This window comes from Eubalaena glacialis, chromosome 4, assembly GCF_028564815.1.
Source record: "Eubalaena glacialis isolate mEubGla1 chromosome 4, mEubGla1.1.hap2.+ XY, whole genome shotgun sequence".
In the NCBI taxonomy this organism is placed as follows: domain Eukaryota; kingdom Metazoa; phylum Chordata; class Mammalia; order Artiodactyla; family Balaenidae; genus Eubalaena; species Eubalaena glacialis.
This window is the reverse complement of record NC_083719.1, coordinates 53,457,103-53,479,601: the sequence shown is the minus strand read 5'-3', so window position 1 is coordinate 53,479,601 and position 22,499 is coordinate 53,457,103. Positions and strand designations below refer to the sequence as shown.

Genomic DNA, 22,499 nt, shown 5'->3' with positions numbered 1-22,499 from the left:
TCAACTTCCTCATCTGACAATGAGGGGGGCTGACTAGATGTTTCTGAAGCCTCTTCCAAGTTAAGGCTTCTATGAATCAGTTTTTTAAAATATGATTCTGTAGTGTCCAACTTAAAGTACGCTGGATGAAACTTAGAGGTCCAGATATTTTAATCCATGACATAGGTTTTTTACATCCTTTGAGTAAGAAAACGTTTCAATTCTAAAACCACCTCCCTTAAAAAGCAGAAAGTGTCACTTAGAGAGTTGCACAATTTATTTCTGAAAATTAAATGATGATTTTCCCCAAAGGACAGAGGGGAAAGGAAGATGTGGAGCAGATGAATTCATTGTTCCCCTCTGGAGAAAAAATATTTCTACACCTTGCAAAAATACATTAATTGGCCTGCCATCTGGCAAGCCTGCTCACACACATAAGGGATAAAGTTTAGATCTTGAGGTTTAACATTTAAGCCTGTGGGGAGATGTTAATTGGAATCTGAGTTAGCAGGAATATTTTTAAAGGGAACATTTCAAAAGAGATCTGAATATAGGTGGAAAAAAACAGAACCTAAAATGTGAGACCATCCAAGGTGACATCACAGGTTTCCATGGCCTCACTCCCACTCTGCACCCCAGTGAGCCGGCGTGGACACTCCCACAATTAGGTGAGGCTGTGCATTAGCAGGGCAGCTTTCACAGCATGATTCTGAATGCTTCCCCACAACTTTACAAATAACCCCCCACCCATACCTTCTTGTACATTACAAATATTTTTCAAAATTTCCGGAAATCTTACCATTGTAAAGGTGGGTGTTTAAAAGAACCTCTTTAAGGGAAAAAGAAAGTTCATCAAACAGGAGGTTCAATAAAATATGAGTTTTGTGGTATGTACATGCACATGTGTGCATACGTGTGCACACATACGCCCAGAAAAAAACACGTGGAAGGATAACCCCATATTTTTCATAGTGGTTATATTTGAGCATTAGAATTTGGGGTGGTTTTTTTTTACGGCTGTTCATATTTTCCCCATTCTTTGTCTTAGGCATAAGTTTAAATTTTCTTCTCAAAGCTATATACATTCCACTGAAATTAAAATATAATGAAAATCATGAAAAGACATGATAACTTATTTTACAAAGCAAATGAAGTATCTTGAATTTATCTTTTGTAAAATGCATGTGTTGGTCTGTCTTCACTTGCACTGAAAAACTCCATGCTTCCTTCTGGATCTCGATATTTTCCAACAACCATAATCAATGTCTTAAATCACACAGCTTCCAAGTCTTCCACCTCATGGCTCTGTTTCCTTCCCCAATAAACAACCCCAAATTATTTATAACCATTTCCTGCTAGTAGAATTTGTTTATCTGGTTTCTTAAAACTTCTTCACCTATGTAGTATCAAAGGGGCTATTATACACTAAGACTGGACCACACAATTTAGGTAGTTTAAGCTTCTCTTTCGAGTATCTCATTCCGATGCCTTTTCCTGGTACCTACTTGACATTACCAACCATGTCATCAAACTATGTGTTAACCATCTTCCTCATCAAAATGATTTTTTAAAAGGATGACACAAGGTAACAGCGTATCCTGGCTGGCATCCTGGAATAGAAAAAGGACACTGGGGCACAACTAGGCAAAACATAATAAAATGTGGAGCTAATTTTTAAAAGGCAGGGGGTGGACAAGGGAGAGCAAAAGAAAACATCTTATTCTAATCCTTTATTAGCATGATCAAACAATCAAAAAGGATCTAAAACTTTCTAAGGTTTCTAAGTTTCTAAACTTTCTAAGTTTCTAAAACTTTCTATATCCTAATTGTGGTGATAATTTGTCAAAATTCACAGAACTGCACACCTATAAAGGATAGTTTTACTGTATGTAAACTGTATCTCCACAAACCATGTCAAAAACAAAACAAAACAAAACAAAGCACATCTAGCTGCCTGGACTTTTTCTAGAGTGAGTAAATTAAAGTGGTAAACCCTGTGTCAGTACGAATCTGGATTAGTGGCCGTGAAAAACACCTTCTTCAATATTTAAAAAATAGCACCTGAAGGAAAGACTTTTTTTTCACTCCATCCTTAGTAAGGAGCAGCCATTTCTCAAAAGCAGCTCACATACTGCACCACTGAGAGCTAAGACATGGCCAGTGAAGGATTTTTGTGGTTTAGAGAATTCTGGATGCAATGTTTATGCCTTTTGCATGTTGTAGACTGTTCATACTTTATTCTCATACAATTGTTTTAAGCATAGCAAAGCAGTCTTAGTTCTCTAAATACAATGATCTTCACAGTCTTAAATACTTAAGTATGTATTTAAGTCTCATCAAACATCTCTCTAAATATGTAGTTAGCATTAGCATATTTGTAGTTAGTATTAGCATATTCAAGAGAAATTACTGTAGTTTTAAAACGTGAAGAAGAAGCCTGTAAGCAATTCATCTCTAAAATCCCAACAGCTCTTTCCTGGCATTCACACTGTACCGCCATGTAAGATGCAAGAACTTTTGTCCCTTCTATGAAATGAACTATATATGCTCTACTACAAGATCGGCAAGGATTTTGAGATGAGTGCATAATAAATACACTCATGTCAACGCACAGGATTTCATAATATGTAGAGAGAAATCTCAGCAAAATAAGCATGGGTGCAGTGTAGTGTTATTCATTCAAAAGGCCTGTAAGATAGCAGCTATTCAGAGCTACACCATAAGTGAAACCTCAATTTCAAAAGCACAAGCCCACTCAAATACCATTATAAACTGTGATACTTTACGATGGGGAAATTACAGGAGAATACATATACAATTTCCACTAATGGGAAAGAGAATCAGCAGGTGGCATTTTAAAACAAAGTAAAACCTACTTCTGTTTTTCACTCTCTTCCTCAGACAGCAGGTGGCATTTCTATAGCAAAGATCAAGATTATCAGGGCTCAATATTCCACAAATACCTTTGAATTGCCAGGAGGCTGCTGTATGATAAAAACTAAGTGACTAAAATCTTACTTTACAAATATTATTTTCAATAATTAGAATATTGTTGGAGCTGTATTTCCTTTGGAGGTAGGATAGTGCAGTTACATCTTTATCTGGATTTACCATGTACTACTGGTAATTTGGGGACAATTAATTAACTTCTCTAAGCCTCAATTTTTTCATCTGTATAACAGGTATTACATAGACCATTAAATGAGACAACATACACCAAACTACCTCAACAGATACTCTTCCTCTCCCTCCTCCTATGCTGATGTTGGTGGATCTCCTACTGGTTATTACACGTTACCATAATTATCTGTCAACATGACTTTCTAACCCCATTAGACTGAGCTACTTGAACAAAAGGACCATGTAATATATATCTTTGTTTCCCAGGTGATAATTATAGTCCTGGTCACATAAAAGGTACTCAATAAATATGTGGTACATAAATGAATAAATAAGGCAATGCGATAAATCCACAGGCTTTGCCCACAGAAGTCAGAGTCAAACTAGGTTATTAGGTTATCAGGTTCCAGAAGGTGATTCAGCCTCATCCATGAGCCACAAAGCAGGAAAAAGGATCACACAAAGATACATAACTCATAAATAAGCCCCTCCAAGTATTTTTAAATGTAATCAACTTCCCATGTTTCAGAGGTTAATCCCTCTTGGCTTCTGGTTTCTCTATTTTTTGGCCCAGTTTATAAACATTTGACTTCTCTTTAGTGCTTTTAAGGCAGCCAAAGACAAGGAATTGAAAGAGAAGCTGCATGGCCTTCAGGACTGGGGGCTGCCCCCTCTCAATCCAATCCCTAATACATCTTATGACTAGAAGGCAAAAACAAAACAAAGCAAAGCAAACCAAAATCATTCCAGTCTAGCATGCCTTAACATAGAGTTTAAGATATATATACACACCTGGAACTTCCCAACAAAATCCATAAATGTTGGGCCATGAATCCCCTCCAAACATGTTAGTTTCTTATTAAATAGATTTGAAATCAAACCTGTTAAGTGGCTGAAGGAGCAGCTACAAGCCACTGCTTGTGGGACACACCTAAAAGAATGGAAGGTTTGAAAAGCGAAGCTTGTTTCCTCGGCTCCAGGCTGGGCATTTCACTTACATGGGAACTAGAAAACTGGCTTAAAATGAGAACTATAATCTTTCTGGAACAATAGGTCATGACGAGCTTCCTTAATGCCAAAATAAGTGTTCAGAAGTGACTTCTGCTAACTGAAAGAAAGTGTAAAGGGCATATATATTTACTCTGGCTTGAATACAACATTTCTGAATATGTCTATCAGTGCCAAGAGTCAGAACGCTTTTCTTTATGGATTTCAAACCTGGGACCCATTAAATGGAATGTTTGTATTCCTCCTGAGGAATGCCATCAGAAAGTTGCATCATATTAATATCTAACCAGTTCAAGTATTTGTACCTTTTGATCCCAAGATCACCCTAGGTCTTACATGAAAAGGTAGAATAATTTTAAGGTTAAGTCTCAGAAGGTAAAATAAACCACAATTTCTCTTATTTAAAGAGTTTTTTATTTTTTATTTTTTAAAGAAGCCATCAAATGATAAGTAATCAATAACAATTTCAGAGAAAACTGAAGTCTGCCTGCCAAGAGGGCATCTTGGCAGTAGCGATGCTGGTAAAAATGACATCAAAATCACTAAGATCCAAGAACTGCACTGAAGGAAGCAGAGCTCTGATCTCGAGCCTGGATTCCTATGTTAAGGAGGCTTATAGAAACCACTATTGATTTTTCACCTTAAAAATCCTAGCTTTCCACGGCTAACTTATCTAAAATTGACAGGAGTCATCTATTGAGAAAGAACGGTACATACAAAGTTCACAGGTCATACAGTAAAAATGAGGTAACTTTTATTCCTTACTAATTCTGTGGTCCAAACATCTAACCCCAGACATCAAATCCTAAAACATACAGGAAATTATAATTCATAAACATACTGGCTCATTTTGCAGAATCCTCATCAACAACTATGACCTAAAGCACCCCTGAACTATCCCATACTCTACCTGTCCCACCATGGCCATTTGAATCAAAAATTAAACATTCCTTTGCTTGGGGACCTATCGTTTATGGAAAATGCAAATTCACAGTCATCCATTCAACCTGCCAAGTCAGGTGAGTGTGCCTATCAGCTGTCTTGCCACCTGTCTGCCCTTTGGAGCAGTTAAGCAAGGGTAGGCTAATTTTACAGTGAACTATTTTTTGGATTAGCAAATAATTTGTGTTTATATACGTGGGTCTAGAATGGAGAATACCAAGAGGATAAAATTAACCTTTACCTAGAAAAATAAACTATCTGACGTGGCTTCTATATCTCCAATGCTCAGTGTCTGACGTAGGTAATCTACTGGGAAAAGTCTTCAATTTTGTATCAGAAATCTTGACATTAGCCAAGTGAAAGTAATATTTGTACAGGAGTTATAGCTCAAGTTCCAAGATCAACAAGCCACTCCAGATCAGACTTAAGAAATAACATTACATAATAGTCACTTAATGGCCATTGTTTTACAGTAACAAAGGTTTCATTTACCGTATTTCCTAGAGTGCTTTATTCAGCTAGCAGCTTTTCCCATGACAAACATACTTTTTCCCCTTAACCCCTTCATCTACCTGTAAAAGTAAAACATTTAATAACTATAATTTCTAATTAAAAGATACCCATCATATAGCACTTTAAAAGATAGGAATATTAAAGGGACATCGGTGATTTTTACGCAAGCCACAGGTTCAGTGATATTCTTCAGATCTAGTGGTTAAGAAATCTGGCAGTGGCTAGATGATGTAATAGTGACTCTCAAGAGAGATGTCGTAAGGTCCAAGTCAGGGTCTTGAGACATCAACATGCAGTGTAATGTTTAAAATTAGACAGAATAAGGCATGGCAAGAACAGCTTCAGCAAACACTCACAGGGCAAAATGGGCCTGGTGGATCCATCAGTTTTCCTCCCTTTCTGATTCTACCACCCTAGGAGACTTCACCAAGTTTCACCCGTTCCTCATTCCCTCCACCCAGGTGATTCACTCAGAACCTAAAACATTATCTCCAAAAGCTATCTCCTATATGAATTTCCATGTCAGGTTAGAAAGTTTCCAAAGACATGGAGCTCCATATATATATCTATATCTATAGATAGATATATATATGGATTTTGCCTGCAATTAGTTTCCCAAGAAACCCCAAACTGTAACAAAATCAAAATCACTGACAAATGTAAATTCCAAAGTCAGCAGATTGTAGAAAGTCCCCAGGTTCTATAATAAAGCAAGTGATGGAGGAGCTTAAGATAAGATAAACATTAATGACTGTCTATTCTTCTTACCAATCTACTTTACCTTCAAATGCTGATCAAAGCCTAAATCCTCTGCTTGGGCCTTTTTTCTTTAAAACAAAACAACATGATGTTTCAGTTTGATATTGCTATAATTACCTCTCTAACAAACATATCCAATAACCATTAGTGTAGCTAAAACTCCCACTGGTCTTCTCATGCTATTAATAAGATTTAAGGTCAATATTTTCAGAATTTAAAGCCAAGTTCACAAGGGAACTTTCCTAACTACCAAGATAGAGGAAAGAAAATAAAGTATCAGAACAAGTATTAATAACCACGTGAACTTTTTATTTAGAGATATTCCTCTAGTTACAAAATGTGCCATGGGTCACTAAAACCAAGTGTGCTGCTCGACATCCAAGGCTTCTACCAATAGAGGTTGACTTTGCTTTTAATAAATGGTTTTACACACACCCTGTGCCTACTTTCATCCAGGTAGCCCCAGGACCATTTTATTATCTTGGATCTCCTATTAACTTTCAAAGGGATTACTCAGTTACCATGACGTCACTCCCAAATGACTAGGTTACAGCAGTGAAGACAGCTCAGATTAAAAATAGCTTTATGCGTGCTTACTCACACTGAGAGATGGGTGTGCTGGAGAGTGAGGCAGGGGTTCAGAGCCTCTAGTCCTGAGCTCCCTGAGAAACCAGCCTATTTCCATCTCAACCTATACAAGGAGGACGCTCCCAAAGTCTTCCGAATAAAGCCCTACCCCAAGCCTTCTCCTCCATGAGCTGTCTCCACACAGGGGAGATTTCTCAACCCCAGCGTCTGTCAGTTTTTAGCCCAGAAGGCAGATGGTCTCTATCTTGAGGCTTACGATTCCCCTGTTTTAAAAGTATCACTTGGGCTTCTGATAACAGGATATATGCGTAAAGAGAAGCAAACAGAGCCATAAAAGCATATAACGTTCACCCCCTTCACTGTGAACTTACTGACACACATATACCCCTTCCAGTGTCGACCAGGTAGAGCAACGAACAGCCCATGCGTCCCCAGGGAGCATATGCTCCATATTCTAAAGCTTTGTTTTTAATGGACTTCTTTTGAAATCTACTTTTTAAGGTCTCACACATTTTTCTCTCTCATTCCTTTCCTCCTCCCTCTTTCTGCTTCTCTCTCTCCTCACAAAAGACCTACAAATTCAAGGGGCAAAACAAATGATCTGTCATCTCCTGTTGTAAACCTCCCACTAGAAGCTTAAAGCAATATTTCTGAGGTGCGCATATTCCGGCTCACATCCTGTGCATCTGGCCAGCCTGAAGACCCGGAGAACACGCTGCTCTGGTGTGGGGCGGCCAGGCTCTGCACACAAGTCACTCAGAGAGCTGCTGGGAGCTCCTAACCTGGGGTCTCAGTGTTCTCCTCTCCCTCAGGGGTCTCCCTTATTAGGCTGGGGGAGGGGTGCAGGAGTGAGGGCCTTAGGCACCAGTGCCGATGTCAGAGCTAACTAGAGACAAGATGAGAGGATGACAAGATGAGAGGATGGAAGGGCGAGCCCCGCAGTGATGGGCAGGCCTGTCCCACCTGCGGAAAATGCAGTCCAGAGCATGAAGAAAGGAGACGGATGAAAGGAAGCAGTTATGAAACAGGCCTGGGCAAAGCAAGGAGTGGGAGGAAACGGGTGCAAAGACTCGGGGAGGGGCAGAGCCTGCAGGTCAGGCGTAGAGAGGATGAGAGCGCAGATGTGAGTGCCAGGTTTCAGCCGCTTGTGGAATAGGCTGGAGGGGCGGGATGGACAGCGTACCCTCCCTCCATCTGTACTTGGCTCAGGTTCAGGCTCAGGCAGAGTCAACAAGGGGGCAGGTAGGGGCTAGAGACACTCGGAGCAGCTCCAACTGTAAACATGTCAGAAAGGAGATACTCAGGAGACTGGAGAAAGAACTTGAGCTTCCAGAGGGGAGGGGAAAGGAAGCTGTCATCGCCTATTTGGGTGATGAAGCAGACAGTAAAGTGAGCAACACTGAGTAAGGGGATATGATTCAGGGCAGAGGGTTGACAGGCCAGCTGCGAACGTGCAGGGGCTGGTACACAAGGATGTGTCGCTGCTATGCTTAGCTACCCACAGAGGGTGGCTGCCACCCATGGTCTCCAATGCCTCACTTCACTCCTGCTATCCTGGCTCCTCACGCCGCCCCGACCCCATCCCTCTGCTGCCGGGGTTCACGCTGAAGTCACCAGGACTCCTCAGTCGTCAGACACAATGCACACCATGGTTCATCTCTGTGGAGCGATGGTTGATCATTCTGTCGGGATCTCTGTGAGAACAGTCTGCTGGCTTCCTTCCCTCTTACGGGACTCTCCTCCACGTCTCCCTTCCGGTTCCTATCTGCATCTCTGCCCACTCCTTAAAAGGGAAATCTTTAGCTCTCCCACAGATTAATCTAACATATTTCTCATGGTCCTAATGAGGACTCCCAAGCCTATTATCTCTGGTCCAGCCTCCTCGAGTGCCCCGGACCTACCATCCAACTGCCTGCCTTGAGGCTCTTTCTTTCTTGCCGCAGAGCCTTGGCTGCTCCCAGATGCCTGCTCCCAAAGTCTTCCCGCCGACGGCTCTTTCTCATCCTTTAGATCTTCTCTTGAATATTAACTCTTCAAAGACCTTCCCTGACCACATAATCTAAAGTAGCCCCCGCACTGTCACTCTCTCTTCTCAGCTCTTGCTTACAGCCTTCAGAACACAGTGACCACCACTTGACTTATTTAGATGTTGGTTTATTTGTGAGGCCCAAGCATTCTGTCTGGTTTACCTCTATATCCCTGGCCCAGCACAGGACACTGGTGCTGTGGGTACCAGCTGAATGAAGGAATGGATGCTCCACGGTACTCAGCACACAACAGGTGCTCAATAAATGTGGATGAAGGAGCCTCTGGGGACACAAGGGGCGAGTACAAGTACTTGTGTCTTATATGTACAGGTGATTCTCCATTTCCCTGGTTCCCCAAGTAAAAACCCCCAGGGCCATTGTGGTATCTTTCTTCATCCCTCAGAGCCAATAGCTCATCACCTTCTCCCAATTTTATATCCTTAATATCTCTCAAGGCGTAATCTCACCACATTCTTTGCTCAGGCCTGCAAAACCCTTTAGAAACGCTACCGCAATAACTTATTCATTGGTTTCGAGGTCCCACCCTCTCTTCTCAGACCTAAACTCCCCAAGTGCTGCTAGACATGTCTCTCTCCCACTGGATAAAGGCCAAGCTCCCACAAATACCAAGTGTCTCAACGCTCCTCCTCAGTCATTACCCACTACTCATCCCCTTGTTGTAATGACAGTAACCGTATTAATAGTTAGGGTTTATTAAGGCTTTTCGATGTGAGTCATTGCATTAAGCATTTTATACATATAAACATATTTTAATCTTTATACCAATCCTATGAGACAAGTAATTTACTTGTCCCTACTTTATAGACAGAGCAACTGAAGTCCAAAGAAGCTAACTTACTCAGTATACAATATCACAGAGTTAAGGTTCGAACTCAGGTAAACTGGCTTCAGATCAACCCTCTTAACCATTGTGCTCTATTATATAGCCTCTTTAAACTTTATGCTTCAGCAGCACCGAGCTATGCTTCTGGTTTTTTATGCTCCAGCAATGCTGAACTATGTATAATCCCTTGAACTCTGTTGTTGCCAAGGCCTCCATGTCTTCGTACACACCATTTCTTTAGCTTCCTGGGAAGGCCTTGTCTTCCTGTCTGATAAATACCAACGTACCCTTCAAAACCTCCCCAGGGCTTTCTATCTGGTGCATCTCCCGGCTCCTTTGTACCTGGTAAATACTTCTTGATTGCCCTGGTTTGCAATGATTCATCTGCATGTCTTCACTGAAGGCATGCCTATGGCTTTCAGCTTTGGGTCGCAGTGCCCAGGCAAACAATAGATGCTCAATAAATGTGGATTTAACTGGGCTTTCTGTAAAAGGGGTAAGTACGGGTTAACCAATACCTAACATGCCAGGGCAGGAGAGAAGCATATTCCATGCTTTTTAAAGACATATATTCATGCTCAAAACAAAAGAAAAACTCACCAAACACTACAGATGTTTCTGAAGAGAAGATGCAGTGTGCATAAAAATTCAATGCATTCTGACAACTACAGCAGTTAAAGATCCCTGAATGTACCTGCTGTTCATTGCAACTGCTGAGTAACGTGAATTTAGCAAAAAAACAAAGCAAAACCAAAATAACCTTTTATCCCAAGGTTCTCAGAAAAATACATTTGGAACCTCTCTCAAAGTGATGAACTGAGTCACAAACTACCCAATGGCCTGGGTAGGATTGTATTGACTTAGGTGTCACTGAGGTTCGGACATCATCACTTAAGCCCAAAGAAAACATGACAGATTTCTGACCACTGAGGTTAAAAATCAAGCATCTTCTAGAGTCTCTAGACTTCAACAAAACTAAAAGCGCACTTCAAAACTAAGCAGCAACATTTATAAATCAATGGTAGTCCTTTCTTTACAGTGAGACATAGAGGAGATATACGTCAAAGAGAAGTTTGATCCCTTCTGCCTCGAAATTTTTAATCCAACGGGAAAGGAAAAGATGTTACAAACAAATAGTAACATAAAGCAGGCAAACTGATTCCCATCCTACCTTGCAAGGGGATCCTGAAGTGAATGGAGAATCTGCAGGTCTATGAAACTCACAGCCTCTAAAACATGCAATTCTTACTTCAGTTTAAAACAACACATTTTCGTTTAAATACCCTGTTTATACAGCCTAGATTTCTGTCCCTCAAAGCAGCAGGTGAATGGCTGTGTTGAGACTACCTTGAGGAAATGAAGGAGGGGGAGAGGTAGGCAAAGCCCATCGTAAAAAAGGAACCATTACCAATGGAAATGTGAGCTTTACAGCAAAACAGCAGACAAAGTCAGTGTGCATCCAGACAACCCAGTGTCTGCCGCAGTCCAGGCAAAAAGGAATGAAGGGAACAAGAAGCAGCGCAAGTAAGCTAGGCTTTCGGTGCATCAGGACCTGTTTAAGAGTCTAGGCCTGAGAGTCAGTCTGTAGGTGCCTTTCCCCAAGAACTCAGGGAGTTATGGGCCCATGCAGGGCTTTGAGTTGGAAGAGAAACCTTAAAAGTGTTCCCATGAGAGGGCAAACCAACAAACCAGAGCCATGCTAAACTGGCAAGGTAGATGCGATGCAGCAAAAACCCAAAGTCCTCTGTGTTGACAATTTCTACCATGATATGGATTTAAGGGAAGAGTCTGAAACCATTCAGCCTCTCTTTTGTCTAAGTGGTACCAAACATCCTATCCCTAGGAGCTCCAACATGCTCATTCACAGGCTCAAAGCTGGATTTTACTCTTTGATAGACGCAAGAAGCTGATATAAAGAAAAGGTTATGATGAAGTCCTCTGGGTTACAATGTAATCAGAACAAGCAGCTGGGATAAAATATGCAAAATGAATGATCTGTCGAACAAAGTCAGCAAATGTGCAGAGAAGCAGCCAGGCTTGGGCAGGAGAGCTGTTCCAAGGGCTCAGGCACGTCCAGCTGAGGATGAGGGCAAGGCACCCTCCCCTGGACAGTGGGCACACCCTCAGTGAGGCTGGCAAAAGGATCGGGCTACTTGGGAAAGGAGAGGTCCTTTTAAAAGGGCAGATTTAGGGAAACTGATCAGTGCTGTAAGAAACAGGGTTAATGTGGCACTTAGAGGAGGAAAAGGATGTAGAGCAGTTAAGGGAGGTCACAGAAGGGGAAGAGTCATACTATAAGCATACATTTCATGTCCTTACGAAAGGACACAGAGCCAGAACTGATCACTGTATAATAAGAGAAAGCAACGGCCACGTACACTGACCCGGAGAGAGGGACACCTGTCCTTCACCTTCCTGAATCTACCTAATAAATAGAAAGCAGTTCCAGCCCTGTGAGACCTGTAAGTAGATGTATCTAGAGATGATCTTCAGGATATATATTTCCAAACTCCATGAATCCAGGAAATCCCCAATAACAAACAGGCTGTGACAACCTCTACTCTGAGAAGGGAGGGAAGAAATTCCACCTCCCTCTCTGTATCACTCAACTGAAGATACGGGCCCATGACTTGGGGAATGGACACAGCCCTCCCACACCCTCATTTGGTTGGGAAGAATCCAAGTTCCTTCAGAACCTAGGCTCTCTGCCAGTGTGAGCTGTCTAAAATGGAGTGTTCTGGGCTGGATAGATATTGCCCTAAGGCCATGGTCAGACCAACCTGAGAATTCTTTATGCATTTGACTCAATAACACTATCAAACAGGTAGGTGCGGGAAAGAAAGATTCCAGATGCTTTTCAGTTTCAGACACACAGGTGTGATGCCAGAGCAGACTTATCTCCCCAAGAAGTGGTTCCAGGTGAGAGTAGCAGCTGCATCACCGCCAGGGCTACATCACTTAGACATATTTAAGGGCTCCTGACAAACAAGTTATAGGATTTACTGCCATGAGGAGTAGGGGCCTAGTTCAGGAACAGTAAGTATCTCTTCAACTGATTCGTTGTTTCGGGGGTTTGGTGCATGGATGACACAGCCTGTTAAAAAATGACCAATACCAAAAGAGTGTCTCTGAACATTATAGCAGAAAAGCACAGCCACCTTATTTAAAAGGCACAACTTTAGAATCATATGGTTTAGTGGCACCAATATTGTTCAAGTTGCATTAAAAGTTAAGTATAACTTAAAAATCGACACAATCATGCTCTCTCTCTCTCTCTCTCTCTCTCTCTCTGAGACACATACACACAAACACACACACACGTTTGTTTGTGTATGTATAAACAGCATATGTCAGGGTATTACAGGACGTTTCTGAAAATTAAGAAATACCATGAGAAATGTCAAAAGCAAAAACGACTAAGTTTTCCAAAGTATTATGTATTTGCACTTATGCTACAAAAAGTTACTGGTATAACCAAACAGAATGAACCATCTTCTTGTGTTCTTTAAACACTGGAGCATAGAGATGAATCTCCCAATCTGATAGCCAAGCATCCTGTTTATTTGACTACACCCTTGCCCTCGTGCATATTCACGTGTACGTTCAAGGCAAGTTTTGAAGAAAAACAAAGAATCTATATTTATACAACTCAAAGGGTGTGCCCCTCTAAAACCAAAATCATGCCACCTGTCTGTGCTGGACACAAATGTGGAGAGAGGAGAAACACCTGCTTTAAAATCATTTTCTCTCACCCAAGTGTCAGCAACTAACTCTCAACTGTCTTTCACTTGTGGCATGAGCTTCACCTTGATTTTAAGTCTTTCTTCTTTTCACCTATTCTAACAAATATATGTTACAAAATGAAAAGGCCAGTCTATTTTTAGAAATAAATGTCAGCAAATCAATTTAAAAAAATGCAAAGTTATGCAGACTTTTCTCTTTAAGCAGACAATATAAAACAGACAAACTTGAGCTCTCTTTGAATCGTACATTTGCATCGTATAAAGGTTAAATATTTCATAGAGGGAAGCATCTGAAAGGCTCTACACAGAGTAGCAGAAGCTCCAACGCCTGAGTGAATGAAATGGATAAATGATCAGATCAAAGAGAGGGAGAAAGTATCTCCTCCCCCTTCCCTTCTCTCCCCACCACTCACAACTCGAGGTCTGATTCTCCACATTTCTGAAGAACTCCGAAAAGCACATTCATCAGGATGACCCAGGAAAACCGCAGAGGAGGGAACACCTGAACCAGGGCCACCCAGCAGAGTATAAACTTTTCAAACTGTCACCCAATCAACAAAACCCCAGTTGCTAAGGGGGCCCAGGCAGCCGGGCAGCCTCCTAAGCCAAAGCATTCGTTCCCTCTCCAGGCTAAAAGGACCCCCAAGTTTTTTACCTTTGTGTTCGCCGAAGCCTGTTCCCACTCCTCAAATGAGGCAAAGTAAAGTTTGAGAGCACAGTCCAAAAATTGGGGTCAGACATATCCATTTCTTTCTCGCTTCAATTCACTGTGGGTCCAAGGCCATAAGACCAAAACGGAGAGAGGAGGGGGAAAAAAAAAAAAGACAAAAAAGATCCCAATTATCTACTCACTGCCTCCAGAGGAAACGTGCTACGAACTGTGATCTCGCGAACAACTTGGAGCGTGAGCGAGAAGTACCCGTCCTAGCCTTTAATCAACACACAGCTATTTCTCCCAGGTTCAGGAAACTTGTTTCCTCCTGGGTTTGCCCTCTCCTGGTCAGCCTTGGCCAGCTATAAAGAGTAATTACAAGAGTTGGGCCGTGCGTTCGGCTCAAAATGTTGTCTGTGCGTGATTCAGTCCAAGGTACTTTGTCATCTGTTTGGCAGATACCATTTGCAGCTCCTGCGGGGGGGTGGGGATGGGCAGGGGAGAGGACTAGTTTAAGTCTTTGGTTCCGGGAGGCTGGTGCTTATCAGCAAAACCATTCAACATCCGAACATGCCCAGTGCTGAGTTTCCTCCCGGTATCTACATACAAGGAAAGGAATGTAAATGGAAAAAGCTCCTCTTCTTCGCCCCTCCTCGAAAAAGGGAAACTTAAAAGCACTTATAGAAAGCTGGCCTGTTGGCGGACTCCAGCCGGACACCTTTGTGCAGCCTCAGCGGGAAGGGGCCAGGCGGCGGGACCGGTCCCCACCGCAGACACTCCCCATAGGAGCGGGGCCTCATGGGAAAGGGAGCAGGCGGGACCTGTGCGTGAGCCCAGGAGGACCGGGACACCCTAGCATCTCCCGCCGCCGCGCCCCCAGCGCGGAGCCCCTGGTGGATCGGTCCCTCCAAAGAAATAAACCCAGCGCGATCCGGAGCCCGGTGGAGAGTGCACAGCGCACACCTGGAGGCTGAGGCGTGATTCACTGAAGACTGGATCACCAGGAAAACACTCCAAGAAAGTCAGTAATGGCTCTGCCGAGGGACACTGTTTGTCGTGTAGGAAAAGCACGCCGAGGGAATGCCACACTCACCTAAAACCCCAGTAAACTGATTTACGAGTTTACAAACATTTGATGAATTGCTACAGCGCACACCTGTCTGGCTTCACCCTATCTAGGGACTGGTCAACCACTACCTGTGAAGATACGACCTGGCACTTAGTTAACCAATGCTAGAATCATTTTCCTGCCATGAGTGTTAAGACTTTGAAAGGAAGGAATGAAGGGGAGGTTGAACCAATGTTACTGTTATTCATTTCGAAGAAAGCCACAGGATTCCAATAACTCCCCAAACCCACCAATGCTTATGATTAAGTACATAAAGAAAACACTAGAATTTAAATTAGCTACTTTAATCTGGTGTAATATGGCAAGAGATAATAAATTTAAAAAAAAATGTGTAAGCAAAAATAACGTTTAAAAAATGGTTTAGTTCAACCAGTAAATACTGGGAACAAACTTGCTTATAGAAATATAAGGGTGAGGAAAAAGGGGATGGGGGGTCAGCTGACAAGGGATGGGGCTAAACAAAGAACAGGAGTCTACTTTGAGATGCTCTTTAATTCTGGAGACCCCCAGAAATATTTTCACCCCAAGCACTCTAAGAATTTCTGATGGGCCTCCTCAGATCCTTGAAATCTACAAAAGTAGACAAAGAAGACAACATTTTCTCAATTTTACATGGCAAAATACACTTCACCAGATACTTAGGGACTTGGTCCAATATTTTTTGCCCCATACTAAGCCATGTCTTCTCTTAAAAAAATGCTTTTAAATATTCAAAAAAGTATTTTTTAAAGGCTGACTCAAAGATAGTACCATACTCCAGAGCAGAGCTTCCCAACCTCAGCACTGTTGACATTTTAGGCTGGATAATTTTTTGTTTGGGGGACTGTCTTGTGCATTGGAGGATGTTTAGCAGCCTCCCTGATCACTCCCCACTAGATGCCAGTTGTGATCATCAATAATGTCTACAGACATTGCCAAATGTTCCTTGGGGGTGCAAAATTGCTCCTGGTTGAGAACCACCACTCTAGATAAAGGCTTTCTCTGAGATAGGTAGTATAGAGCATTGCTTAAGAGCAAAAATCTTGGGTTTGAATTCTGCATCCAACACTTACTGTGACCTTAAGCAAGTCACTTAATGTCTGCCCATTTTCCCTATTTTTATGGGGTCCATGATAGGACCAACCTCTAAGAGGTTCACACACATAAATGAGATGACATACATAAAGCCCTTCATGCAGTGTCTAGAGCACAATGCACATAAATGTTGGCAATATGCAGAAGCTAAAAGAATACCATGCAGAGAGATGCAAGACTGGAGCAGAGGGCATCCTACATCATACTCTCTACTTTCATGGCACTCTGAAGATGCTTCTACAGGGGTGCTGGTCACACTGTATTACAATTGACTGTTTACTGCTGCCTTTCCTGTTAGTCTATGAGCTTCCTCAAGGCTAAAGTCATGTTTTATTGATCTCTGTACTTCTACAGTCTGACAGTTCCTGATTTATGTAAGCGTTCAAGACATGCTTTTTGGATGGAGACACTTCAGATGCTCAGGTATCTATTCTTTCTTTTAAGATGCCCTGAAATTTATCAGTTTTAGCAGGTCAATTGAGTTTCTCAAAGAATCCTGAATTTTTAAGAATCCCATGGGGATATTTTTAAATTCTAAAGACTTTCTCTTATTGATTCATTTTTATCTATATTCTGTAACTGGAAACAGAAGTGTTAGGCTAACATTCTTCAGGTCTTAACATGGCTTTAAGAACTGTCACAACCAAATCCAGGGGAAACTCTCTTCGAATCCTACCCCCTACCCCATCCCCAAAGATAAGCCCAGGGAAAAATTTTTGTGCTCACTCTTTAGGTATCCAGATAATTACATATCAGAGGCTGCTCAGTGCAGAACAATGAAGCTGGTGAAAGGGGACTTGAAAGTGTGCTATATAAATTGTGGGTTGAAGGAACTCTGGTGAATGTGGAAAAGAAAAGATTTAGGGAACAAGCAACAGCTGTCCTTGAATACTGAAATAACTACCATGTGGAAGGACCTTCAAATGCAAAGATGAAAAAGGCTGAAACAACAAGGAAGGACTTCCTGTGTGGGTGTTTGAGGAGAGGTAAACTGTAGTGATACAGTGGGTGAGAGTCAAGTTCTGGATGATTTAACTCTGGGGCAACTCTGCACCACCAACTCTCATATCCTCCATGGTCCTTCCAGAAAAGCCTACATATGTGGGCAACACCCATAAAAATGATAGCAATAAAATGGATAAATCAATAAAACATTAATTTATTCTCTTGATTGAATAATATATATTTTGGTCTGTGGGCAGCAGATGTCATAACTCTCTCCACCCTGTACATTTTGGGGAATCCACCGTGCAGATTCTCAAAGTGCTGGGTAAAAACCTGAGTATTTTAAACTACTTTAATGTTTACTTTAAACATTTAACGTTTACTTTAATGTTTTTTGCACTTCAAAGGCGTCAAGAATTGGGGTTGTATCCAAAATGAAAAATAAAAATTGGTAAAGTGCATGAAGAGCCGGAAATGAATTAGTTAATATAGTAAAAGTGGCTGATATATTCCCACACTCCTTTAAGAGTAGGAGTAGGTGTGACACTGAAGTGTAACTTGTCTTCTAACCTGTTTGACTTGATTTGGGAACTTATGATTCAGAAGGTAATGCAGTCAGCAAATACAAGAATTAAAATTGTCAGAACTGCTGACATTTTTCCACAGACAAAACAATTATATGAGCAGAAACTATATTTTAGTTGCAAATGCAGTAAAACTCTGGCTACTGAACTAAGAAGGAATTGAGATTATTGGAAATTCTTAAGACTACAGCTGATCTAGGTCACTATACAAATATCCAGTCAGATTTTCTACTTATTGCACAACAACTAAGCCTATACAGCAGTGGACAAGTTTTGTGATCCAGAAGACTCATTCATTTAATCAGGTTGATATTATCAGTCATTGTTTTCATGAGAAAGGTGAATGAGATTGAAAAATAAGCTTGTCAAGCTCCTGAAATGCTAGCTCAAGATGAGGTAAGTACTTAATGAAGGGTCAAATTCTTCACTATTCACCCCTCTCCTACATATACAAAATTCCAGGTTCTTTTCACTGACTTGAATTCTCCTGTCTATGTCCCATCTGCTGACCCATGCTTATTCAGTAGGGTTTCTTTCACCCTACACAGAACAACATTAAGGATAATATCCCTGGAGCCTCGCCTTGAACTTAGACACTATAGGAGATTAAGTCTTCTAGTGTAAGCGTGAGGCCTGGGAAGCTGTCAGCTCCCTGCACTGACACTCTTGCCACGAGGCCGTGTCCAATGAAAAGATGCGAGGGCAAGTGTAGTTAATACTGAGTTTCAAAATGTATTCTGATCATGGCCTGGTCTGGGGATTCTGCTATAAATTTACTTTGATCTCTGTCCACTCTTGTCATCAGAGTACCCAGAAGTGACTACATCCCCAAGGCTGTCCATACCTACAAGTGTACTTTGGTCATCTTCTAAATGCTGTCTTGAGAGTCTGAGTATAGGAGTGTGAAGAGCACATGACCCATCCTGAATGAGCAATGCTTGTAATCACTGTATACCTTAAGAAATAAAGCTTAAAAGCTGGGCTAGAAATGTAAAGAAAGTTGCATCAATGGGAACGGGTTGTAAGAAAGCTCTTCTAGAATTACTAAGCAAATTTTTTTGCTTACATTGCTAAAATATGAAGGAAGATAAAAAAAGATCAATGAAAATTAACTTGTAGGGATAGACCTGAATGCTGAAAAGCTAAGAGATGGATAATAAGTAGGGTTACAGCATGCTGGGAATATTAAAAAAACATTTTTAAACAATATCATAAGGCAAGAGAGATTCAGATTTCTAAAGGGAATAGATAAAACAAAGGAAACCAAATAAAACTGATTTCTCTTTCCTGATAGGTTAAGTAGAGAAGTATATAATCCACAAGGGCAGGTTGAAGGACAAGGTCCGAGAGGGGAAAGGACAGACTAAATACGAGCCAGAATGGGAAGAGAATGTGATATTTTCCTCAGGTGTTCCCTGGATCCCAGGAGAATCAGAGGCTCAGAAAATGTAGTAAATAACCAATAACTTCACAAAATCAAAGAGGAGAGAACAGATAGACATGGGAAATGAAGCACTTTTCTCCCAAATTAGCAACTCCTTGATTTGTACAAAAGATAAGTAGATTAGAACATATGATGGTGCCACTTGCAGCGAAATGGATGCACCTAGAGATTGTCATACTGAGTGAAGTCAGACAGAGAAAGACAAATATATGATTATCGCTATATGCGGAATCTAAAAAAAAGGGTACAAATGAACCTATTTACAAAACAGAAATAGAGTCACAGATGTAGAAAATAAACTTATGGTTACCAAGGGGGAAAAGGGAGGGAGGGATAAACTGAGAGATTGAGACTGACATATACACACTGCTATATATAAAACAGATAACTGTATAGCACAGGGAACTCTACTCAATACTCTGTAATGACCTATATGGGAATAGAATCTAAAAAACAGTGGATATATGTATATGTATAACTGATTCACTTTGCTGTACAGCAGAAACTAACACAACATTGTAAATCAACTATACTCCAATAAAAATTAATTAAAAAAAAAAAGAATATGCATGGTGGCAGCCCAGGTCACAGGACCAGGGAGGGTTTCAGAATCACTGATTGTAAGCATATTACCCTAGCACTCTATCTACCCTATCATTGACTCTCAAGCAGGGTCCTGGGAGAAGCCCCATAGCCTAATCTCCGCTGGGAGAGGAGTTACGCTGCTAGAAAATGTGTCATACTTACAGGGCTGGAGGGGGTCATCCTGCAGGAAGGAGACTAGTGGGAGAGAAAACAGAGAAAAGTGTGTCTCTCCGTTCGAAATCAGCTGTCTGCAAGATCCATCAATAAACCAAGCAGAGCACTGGCCTCTAACAGAGCTAAGCAATCCAATTATGGAGCAGAGAGCAATGCTTCGAGACCAATGCCAACATCTGACAAATAGGAAGGCTAACTTCTAGACTGCTTTAAGACCAAACTTCCTTGCCACTTACTGTAGACAGCCTTCTTACGAGCCTCCTTACCCCTACTGGGTTAGGTATCCCTCTATTGAGCTCTGCTCCTGAGAGCTCCTGCATGAAAAGTGTTCCCCCACCATATCAGAATCTGTATGTTTGCAGATCACTCCCCCGTAGAGTAAGAGCTCCGTGAGGGCAGGGGCTGTATCTCCATCTTTTAATCCTCCATACACCATTAGGATGACTGTTAAGACAAGGGGTGAAGGGAGGAAGGATTTGCTCAGGGTTAGAAAGATACTTGAAAGCAAGTATTTTTAAGACGGACCCCTTACATGTTTTAAAAAGCCTTTTCTGTCTATTCCTCTTGGAATTTCATGAGCCCATACCATTATTCATATACACTGCACCTGTTAGACAGGTCTACTGCCTCAGATTTCAAAATCTCAGAAAAGAGACCACGCACATGTAGCTGTGTGTCTGTAGACACATGTAAATATATGTCTAACTAGTTTGTATGAAATCCAAAATGCTTTTTGAGTAACAGTGGACCTCAGACACTAATCATTACATTAGACTCTCAATCTGGAGTTAACTTCAAGGACATGGTGCTTCTTGATCCAGAAGCTTGGTCTAAGGTACATCATTTCTCATCCAGCTCCTGAGCATGAATTACAGTGCAATTATAAGAAGTGTCAATTAAGTGGGTCAGTGTGGTTATATTTAGCCCTTTAGTAGCTGACACTAAGACCTTTCTGTAATATAAGATTAAGGTTAATTTATCAGTTCTTCTTTTCTTGCATATTTTTCCAGGTCAGGCATCTAAAGTTATTGAAAATTATCCCATTAAAATAAGAGGTAAAAATTTCCATTGAAGTACCACATAGGGAACATATACAGACAGAGGTAGAAACCATGTGCTTCTGTAGAAATCAGAATTTTATTCCATTCTTAAAGTTGACTCAAATTATTCCACAAATCAGAGGATAATGTGTCAGTGAAGACACAAAATTTTTTAGCCAAGGATTTCTCAAGCAAGCTTCAATCATTGGATTTACTAATTTATATCATTTTTATAACAACAAAAATTTTTTTCTGAATGTTAACCTTTCATTTTGTTTCAATTTAGGTGTGTTTAAACTTTTTTTTTTAACATCTTTATTGGAGTATAATTGCTTTATTATGTTGTGTTAGTTTCTGCTGTACAACAAAGTGAACCAGCTATATGTATACATATATCCCCATATCCCTTCCCTCTTGAGCCTCCCTCCTCCCATCCCACCCCTCTAGGTTGTCACAAAGCACCGAGCTGATCTCCCTGTGCTATGCAGCAGCTTCCCACTAGCTATCTAGTTTACATTTGGTAGTGTATATATGTCCATGCCACTCTATCACTTCGTCCCAGCTTCCCCTTCCCCCCAGTGTCCTCAAGTCAGTTCTCAGTACCCTTTTTTTAGATTCCTTATATATGCATTAGCATACGTTATTTGAACAACAAAATATTTAAAGAAATATTAACTCATAGGAGAATAAATATGATGTTAAGCATAAAAAGCGATAATATTTTCACTTTTCATAAATCATAGAAATGCAATTAAAACATCAATCAGATATTTTTTACCTGTTTAACTGGCAAAGACTAAAAAAAAAGGTAATACTCAATGCTGGTGAGAGCACAAGGAGATAAATACGCTTTACCAACTTTCTGGAAAGTAATCTGGAGAATGAAAACACACACACTATACATATGCACATGCATATAGATGTATGTGTACATATACACAGATATTTACATATAAATGTATATGTGTGCATATATACATATAAATAATATACACACACATATATATTTGAACTAAGTCTGCATTCTAGAAATTATACAAATCTAATTGAGTAAATGCACAAAAATCTATGCATATGAAAATTAATCTTAGAATTCCTTGTAATAGTATAACATTGGGAAAAACCCAAAGGTACAAGACAAGGGCAACTGTTAGTAAATATTGAACAGCCATAAAATGAAATATTATAAAACCAACAAAGACCATTGTGGTAGAAAGAGTAATGCATTCCAAACATACGAGGTTCTAATTCCTTGAACCTGTAAATATGTTACCTTAATAGGAATTTTGCGGATGTGATTAAATTAAGGATATCACAACAAGGAGATTATCCTATATTATCCAGGTGGG

General features: G+C 40.8%; 1 protein-coding gene across 7 annotated transcripts in view; it reads right to left on the bottom strand.

Annotated features, from left to right (window-relative positions):
• The window catches only part of MAST4 (microtubule associated serine/threonine kinase family member 4), a 563,146-nt gene that overhangs the window by 153,842 nt on the left and 386,805 nt on the right, over positions 1–22,499 (bottom strand). For 2 of the 7 annotated variants that reach the window (XM_061189321.1, XM_061189318.1), the window contains exon 1: positions 14,179–14,564. The exons of 4 other annotated variants lie outside the window; for them this stretch is intronic. In XM_061189321.1, coding sequence (XP_061045304.1) covers positions 14,179–14,270 — 92 coding nt within the window. In that variant the 5' untranslated portion in view covers positions 14,271–14,564. Of the gene's footprint in view, positions 1–3,891; positions 4,003–14,178; positions 14,565–22,499 lie in introns of those variants that run through there. One more of the 7 variants, XM_061189319.1, reaches the window with a different exon arrangement.